General features: G+C 38.9%; 2 protein-coding genes across 2 annotated transcripts; one reads left to right on the forward strand and one right to left on the reverse strand.

Annotated features, from left to right (window-relative positions):
• The first annotated feature begins 12 nt into the window (after positions 1–12).
• LOC110168752 (caveolin-1-like) lies at positions 13–1377 on the forward strand. Its single transcript, XM_020934239.2, has 2 exons — positions 13–183; positions 737–1377. The coding sequence occupies exons 1-2, from the start codon at positions 67–69 to the stop codon at positions 1076–1078; spliced, it is 459 nt and encodes a 152-aa protein (XP_020789898.1). The 5' UTR covers positions 13–66; the 3' UTR covers positions 1079–1377.
• An 88-nt stretch (positions 1378–1465) lies between these two features.
• oxtrb (oxytocin receptor b) lies at positions 1466–6142 on the reverse strand. The gene is made up of 2 exons (XM_020934029.2): positions 5040–6142; positions 1466–2219 (listed from the first exon to the last, which is right to left on the reverse strand). Exons 1-2 carry the CDS (start codon positions 5953–5955, stop codon positions 1957–1959), a joined length of 1179 nt encoding a protein of 392 aa, XP_020789688.1. The 5' UTR covers positions 5956–6142; the 3' UTR covers positions 1466–1956.
• Between the last annotated feature and the right edge of the window lie 2048 nt (positions 6143–8190).

An 8190-nucleotide genomic window follows, 5' to 3' on the forward strand; every position in this document is an offset into this window, starting at 1 on the left:
TAAAGTTTACTATTGCTGCCAGGGTTTTCTCTGTGTACAATTTTGGAATTATATAATAACACCAAAATGGACATCCCTGATTTGAGCCATGATGAAGCGCAGAAATTCAGGAGGGACAGTCGCACCAGAGAGATAGACCTCATCAACAGAGATCCCAACCAAATCAACCAGGATGTAGTCAAGGTATGAGTCTTATTTTGTGAATTAAAAAAAAAAAATAATAATTTCTGAACCTATATGCGTTATGGGTTAAATTTGGGCCAATATGACACCACCATTTAGATGTTAGATTTTGAACCAAAATATTTCTATGCACTTTGGTAAATATTTCTAAACCTTATTAACTGAGTGTCAAATTGAGTGCAAAAATGCATTAGTCTATCTGCCATACAGTTTATCTTATCAACCCGTGCATACCATATTAAAAGAAATATTTTTTCTTCAAATGGTCTTTTCCATACAGACTTGTCAAATCTATGCTAGTTTGTTATCTTAATCTTGGAAAGCGTCATACCAGTAAGAGTTTATCTTGATGCTAGTGTTTTGATTACATGGTCACACAACTGTATTTTGACTTCATTTAGATAAAGGCAAATTTGTGAAAACAGAGGTCATAATAATATTATCATTAACAAAACTTGGCCCTGGCAGAGATGACTAAATAAACAGTCTGTATTGTGTAGAATAATGTCAGATCATAATAGTATTATCCCCTCACTCTTTTCTGTGGCTCTAGGTGGAGTTTGAGGATGTGATTGCTGAGCCCTATGGCACTCACAGTTTGGACGGTGTGTGGAAGGCCAGCTACACCACATTCACAGTGACCAAATACTGGTGCTATCGCCTCCTCACCGCTCTCCTGGGTGTGCCTCTGTCCCTGCTGTGGGGGGCGCTCTTCGCCTTCCTGTCCTTCTTCCACATCTGGGCAGTGGTCCCCTGCACCAGGAGCTGCCTCATAGAGTTCCAGTGTTTGGGGCAGATGTACTCTCTGGTGTTGCACACGTTTTTAGACCCGCTTTTTGAGGCACTGGGAAAGATATTCAGCAAAGTCAAAGTGGCATTACGCAAAGAGGTGTAAAAATTTCATTAATGGACATTTCTGTAATAGACAAAGGCATATGTTATGAGTGACATTTTTAATTCAAGCTGTATAATGTGTGTTCTTGTTTGAGGGGCAAAGGGGGACACAACAAAATGTAATGTCATTTTGAACTTATTTGACTACTGTTACATTACATCACATGTTTAAAGAAAATACATGTGTTTGTTATTAAAAATCAGTTTAGTCAAATATTTTAAATCTACAAGGAAGTTTATATCCCACATATACATACACATATATAGCTACACAAATATAACATAACAGTCTAATGGTTATTTTTTTATGATCCATGTTTTTGTTTTTATTTGTTTTTTTTAAACACAGCAGACAGTTATATTTCATGTCAATATAACGTGTCAGATGGTGACACATGGTGTATTTACAGAATATGTTCAACAGGGGGAGCCCCTGCATTGGTGTGTTTATATTGTACAAAGGCAAGTATTGACAATCAAAAGAAGATAGGCTACTGCATGGGTATGTGAATTTATATGCATTTGAAGTTGTGAGTTTTTATCAAATCACATTTTAATTAGGCTATACCTTCATATGTACAAGGAGAATCACAAGGTGCAGTATGAACCTATAGTTTTTATTCAGGCCTTTATCATAGCCTTTATATAGTCTTAGGTTAGTTTAGCATGTTGGGTGAACATCAAGGAAAAACCTAAAGAAAGTCTGAGCTGTTTGAAACGAATGAAATAAATCCACACGAACACCTTACAAGCTGCAACGACGGATCAAACGTGTTCAGTGATCAAACGTTGCCTAATTATTTACTTTGAAAGGCCAAGGGCTTTAAGTTTTCGTTGGGGTTTAGTCTGTATCCACAGTCAAAAATCTTGTCATGTCCTTCACTGAGTCTGTCCCCCGGTGCTGGAAGTGTGCGTCAGGCTCCGCAGGCTGCACGCGGGCTTGATGGTGTGCGTGGACGCGCGGCACTTGTGTCCGCACTTTCTGTCACAGCTGCACGTGGACACTGACAGGTACCGGCCACAGCAGCAGAAGAGGCACTGCGCCCCCTGGTGGAAGAGGTGCCCCGCGAAGAACATGTAGATCCAGGGGTTACAGCAGCTGTTCAGACTGGCCAGCAACATGGAGATGATGAAAGCCATTTCTGAAGACACAGACACATGGGGGCAGTTAGAGACATGTTCCTTAAATTTACAATAATTTGATTAAATGTGGCCTGAGAATTATTAAAGTACAAGATTCAAATTCATGTTGACAGGCTCTAAACAAGAAAAACACACTGTCCTTAAATGCAATATTATTTGCCCAGTTTAGAAAAGTAACCATGACTGATGTGAACTGGGTGTATTATGTAACTTAACTGGTGGAGGGTCTTTCACCTTCTTGTCTCTATGGCATTAAATCTATATATAGCCTATTGCATTTTACAAGTAACAGGTGTTTTTATAGCTGAAATAGTATTTTTGAGTGGGTTCGCCACTCCACAAGTTTTCAATCAATAAAACTTTATTTATAAAGCTCTTTTCATACAAAAATGTAACACAAAGTACTTTACAGTGATTAAAAACGATGCCACAAATTTTATATCTTTGTAGCTGGTGGCTCCACTTGCTTGTCTTCATGGAGATAAACAATTTAAATGACATACTGTGTCACTTTCTAGGCAAAACAATCTTCACCAGAAAAGCTACATATGTGCCCCGTTAAAACTCACTGATTTGTGCGTATAATTGTTCATTTACAACATTTAAAATTAAGTCTAAAATATCCTTTTATTTATTTGTTGTGCAGTATTTTTACTTTATTTTATTTTATTTGCTATAATTAAAATGGACACTTATGTAATATTTCTGGCAAGAGTAATTGGCCAGGGATTTCAATTCCAAATATAACTTGAACAGAACATATTCTGATAACCTAAAACAGACAAAGCTTTGGGGATCCCCTGCATTCGTTGATATGCACGCTCAGACTCCTTCTCACATCAAATACCATAAGATTTGGCTTCAAGTTTTCGACAGATGGGACAAAATCTTCCCATATAGCTCATGTCCAAATCAACAGATACATTTGGTATGAAAAGCATATCAGGCCAAATCATTACTAAAAAGTAAACATATTTTTCTGAATGTGACAATAAACAAACCATTATTCATTGAAAAGTGAATAGGCAATGAGAAAGTCATCCTCTCCCTCTTATTGGCAGGCTAATGTTGTCTATGCCACATAAAACTGATGCATATTGGCAGAACAAATGTATTTGATAAATATTTTCTATTTCAAAGGGCTGTCTATTAGATGAATAAACATGTTGTATTGAGTATTTCCAGTCACTGCTCTTCGCGTAATGTGGAAAGTGAACGATGTCCAAGTTCAACAGCAGAGACGGTAAGATTTACTGCATATTGTCTTCTTTGAAAATGCTGACTGGTTCCATTCTTACAAACATTATTCCTGTGAGTCAATGTTATAGAATGGCCCAAACAAACAGCTTTGATTGGAGTTGTTGTGACAGATAGGAAATATGAATAAAATAGCAATATTTTCATTATATTTTATGGCAGCTTCCTGTTGTTTTGTCAGTAAAGTGGATAAGAGGTCTGAAAATATCTCATAGCACAGTTGTTTCAGAGCTAAAAAGTTAAGACAACATTAAGATTACCACAAGATTATCAGTTGACTTGGACGAAGTGATGACAGGACTTGATACGGGAGGTCCCAAAAGAAGATTGGTTACCACAAATAGTGAGAAAGCTTACTGTGTACATTGGTTCAGACATAAAAATATAAATATAGACCGCAGCAACCATAACCATCTGGTTGCCCACGACGTTCATCTGTTATAGATTACACATTCACATAAAATTTAGGAAAAGTATATTTTAAAAGTAGGGTATGTGGCCTGCACGTATGTTTAAAAAGCAGCTATCACAACTGAATCTGGGTTGCCAGTGTATTAAAGGGCCCATATTATGCTATTTTCTGACTCATGTTATAATATTTCCTTATCACAAACATACCTGGAGTTGTGTTTTGTTCCATTCACACCTGTTTAACACACAAATCCTTCATTTTTAGGCTAAGTTTGTCTCTCAAACAGAAAACACTCTGTTGCACCTTGTGATGTCATGTGGTAATACAGGAAGTGCTCCACTATGTTTTAAACTCCATACATTTTCATTAGAGCTACATTTCAGCCCAGGAATTACCAATCTCTACTGAACTAAAGGTAATAGGTAGCTGTTGACTTGAAAACTACTTCTACATGACATCACAAGGTGGAACAGAGCATTTTCAGCTTTGGAGATATACAGACTAATAATGCAGGATTAGTCAAACCTATATGAATGAAACAAAGCTGAATGATGGGTATATTTTTTTAAGAAGGTAACTACATTTTAACAGCTTAAAGTTCACAAGATTCAATTTTGTGTAATACAGGAGCATTGACTGTCATAGGGGATAAATTCCTTATTCTCAGTGCCTCATGTGAAAACTCTGAACCTCCACAATTCACTCATTGAGCTACAGATGCTGCACTGATTAATGATTAGCTGTGAGGGCTCAGAGCAGAGAGAGTGCATATGTTTTAACCAACTGGATTTTGCGGTAAAAACTGGCAGTCCAAAGTGAGACTTTTTCTGGTTTCTGATTGGATAATTGTCTTCAGAAGCAAATATCACACATCATCAAAAATAGGCCTAAATCAACATTACAACTGGCTATCTGCTAGAGCAATATTTGACTTCCTATGTTTACTGCGTATCTAGGGACACAGCCAGGTCATGTTCATGGAATTTGAAATGAAAATGATTGGCCTACGTACTCAGCTCTTTAATATGACTTTTTATGGCACTCTAGAATACTTTTTGTCATTTCAGCTGAGACCTCACTCAATATAAGACTAACTGGAGCGTGTAACGTAACATGGAAACGTGTGAATTTCTTGTTGGTATAAACTGACCTTCTCTGGGAGCAGCCGGGTCCCAAGCAGACCACATTTGGACGGAGAAGAACGGGGTCCAACAGACAATGTACGCGAGAACCACCACGAAAGTCATTTTAACTGTGCGGATCTTTGCCTTGGATATGAGTCTGACGCTGCTCACGCGGGACAGGTGATGCGCAGACTTCTGGGCTCTCGGGGCGCGTGCCAAAAAGCGCTCCCTTCTTGTTTTCATATTAAAATTCTGCCATATCTTAAAACAAATGAGCCCATAGCAGACAGTTAAAATAGTCACGGGTAGAATGTATATGCTTATAGTCATCCAGGTGATATACGCTTTGGCACCCCACGGTTGCACGAAGTCCCCCCAACAATCGTACACGCCGTTACCCACGTCCCGTAAAGAGAAAATGTACATCTGAGGAGCACTGAAAACCAAACTCAGGATCCAGGATGCAGCGACACACAGCCGGTCCTTTCTTTTGCGCACGGAGCGAAGCGGTTTGCATATGGCCAAGCACCTGTCCACGGACATCAGCACGAGCATGTAAGTGGATGCGAACATGCCAACGACCTGGAGGTACTTAACCAAGCGGCAAAGCAAATCCGGCCCATAAAATCGAAAGGTGATGTCCCAAATGAGCTGCGGGAGGACCTGGAACACGGCGACAACCAAGTCTGCGAGGCTCAAGTGCTTGATGAAATAATACATCCGAGACTGGCTGTGCTTGGATGTGCGTATCGCCCACAAGACGCACAGGTTTCCGATGAGAGCCAGGAGCAAAATAAGGACCAAAACGGTTACTTCTACTTTGGCCACGTCTTCATTTCGCTTTAGAGGGTTCACTGTGATGTTTCCCAAATGAGTGTCGTTTCTGTGGCTCAAATCTGCCCACGAGACGTTCCCATCGTGCTCGCGTAAAAGCTCCTCCATCGTGCGTAAAAGCACCTTCTAGGCTCCGTTAGAAGTCACATCACAAAAAAAAAAAATGCGGTTCACTAATGTAAAATCGGACTCACACGCAACACACACGCAAACTTTAACTTAATATGTTCATTTACATTTGAAAAAGCAGATTTCAAGACCCTTCCCTTACTAACTGTGTTTAAACCTTATGCAGCCCAGTTCTGTCTGCCTCCTGTTCAATCTCTGCTTCTCTGAGAGCGTCTGGCAGTAACCCTTTCCTCTCTCCCTCCACAATAGTTTGGGTTGTCTCCCATCTCATACCTAGCTGGAATTGTGTGTTCCTTATTATATTCATCTAATTCATCTAAGCTCCATGAATACATTCAATGCATGTATAAAAGAGTGCAGTGTTTTATTTAAAGAGTAGAAAGTTCCTATTTGATCTGACAGAAAATCCCTCTTTGATACCGCAGAGGCCTCTTGTTTTCTCCTGAAATATGGAAAACGATGTTATCTTAAATAGAATTGAATTACATCCAAAAACAGAGATGCTGTCCAGTGCCGGGCCTTCAAAACAAGTCACAAATAATTATAGCTGAAGTGAAGTCAGAAAGTTTTTTAAGCTGCCAGAGGTCAACCGCCATAGATGTGCACTATTTGCGTGCCCAAACAGATTCATGTGTACATATACACATTTTCATATTGTTAAAACAACAGCAACAAAAACACAACAGAACAGATAGCCAAAAAGTTATGTAACATTTGTAGATTGCCAGTAAGCTTTTTATAGGCTACCAATAATCACTGGAGTTAATTATACTGCTTTTATACAATTTAATACAATATATTAGTCCCATATTGTAATATTGTATTTCAAAACCCTCTGGTCAAACAACAACATGTGAAAAGCTATTTACTTTTTAACCCCATGACCTCACTGATAGAAGGCAACGCTATGTCCCCTTAAACAGAGAAGAATAGGACTTTCATGTCTTTATAGAAGTTCCTATGTGAAGCAGGGGCCTCCAGTTGTTAGCCCAGCATAAATATACAGTACATGTATTCGATGGAAGAGCTAGAACAAAGCTGACATGGACAAAAACACAAAATCTACTGGAACCATATCCATTACACAGTAAAGAGACTATGCCTTATTCTGTGTATACAATGGTGTTAGTGCAAACTGTACTCTATATTTTGTTTTGTTTGTTTTCATAATATGAAACATTGTTCTTGTTTTACAGTGTTTTACAGCGCATTACATTACTCAGTTCTGGTATTCACAAACACTTAAACATTTTGGGCAGTGCCACCAGACACAGCAGGTGTCCAACGAACTGTGGCATAACACCGGTCTAATACGTTTCATTGTATGGACTTTGTGAATCATGCATGTATGCAAGTATATAGTCTACATACTGTACACAGTGTCTTGGACTGTTCTTGGATGAACAATTCAACCTCAGGATATGCAATTGCTAAACATATATCCGCTATTAGGATCACTGATTATGTGGTATAGAAGTCAGTTAAATGTGATAACATCATGTTACCAGTTCCTTCAGCCCTCCTCCACACAACAGGATGAGGAATAATGCACCACTTCCACAACAATACTTAGATTTCCTTTATCCTGAGGGGAGGAAAAACATATTTCCTTATAGAAATGTTGAAAATACTTACTGAGGAGTTTTGCAAGGGAACATTCAGCCCAAGGCATTTTCTACTTATCCAAGGCCCAATCAAAGATGCAGACCACAAAGCATGCACTTATGTTATCATCATATCTATACAAAGCCAAGTCACAGAGTGTTGTACAATGAACACAGCTCCATAGACTTTTTGAGGACAGTGTTTGCGATGAGGACGACAGGTAAAGTGGTTCATGACGCAATCTTTGAGTCTGGACACTGCTTCCCTTTGTGTCCATCTTATTATAAATATCAAAGATTTCCCTTAGATAGTCAAAATGAGAGGGATGGATTACCTTCATCGAACACAAAGCAACTCTTTTATCTTTGTGAAGTCTCCTGCAAATGAAAATGTATTGTGTGACACTGGGCACCAATAATGGCACCAAACAGCACCCATAACAAAGCTATCATTACAGTACACATGTGATAATAATGATGTTTTTGCCATAAAAACAGAATAGCACCAGCAGGAGGTGACACTTCAAACCCCCTTTAGTGATAAAAATGTTTTAGATCTTGCCACCTAAACAAACTGTATCTGTTGTTGCGAAGGACTGAGTGAGTAATA

The sequence above is a fragment of the Boleophthalmus pectinirostris genome, unplaced genomic scaffold (assembly GCF_026225935.1).
Source record: "Boleophthalmus pectinirostris isolate CB_2022bp ecotype Guang Dong unplaced genomic scaffold, ASM2622593v1 HiC_scaffold_3, whole genome shotgun sequence".
NCBI classification, from domain to species: Eukaryota; Metazoa; Chordata; class Actinopteri; order Gobiiformes; family Gobiidae; genus Boleophthalmus; species Boleophthalmus pectinirostris.

Coding starts and splice junctions, on each gene's coding strand:
- LOC110168752 (XM_020934239.2), top strand. CDS start 67: ATGGACATCCCTGATTTGAGCCATGATGAAGCGCAGAAATTCAGGAGG. Junction 184..736: donor TCAACCAGGATGTAGTCAAG/GTATGAGTCTTA, acceptor CTGTGGCTCTAG/GTGGAGTTTGAGGATGTGAT.
- oxtrb (XM_020934029.2), bottom strand. CDS start 5,955: ATGGAGGAGCTTTTACGCGAGCACGATGGGAACGTCTCGTGGGCAGAT. Junction 2,220..5,039: donor CCCGGCTGCTCCCAGAGAAG/GTCAGTTTATAC, acceptor CTGTGTCTTCAG/AAATGGCTTTCATCATCTCC.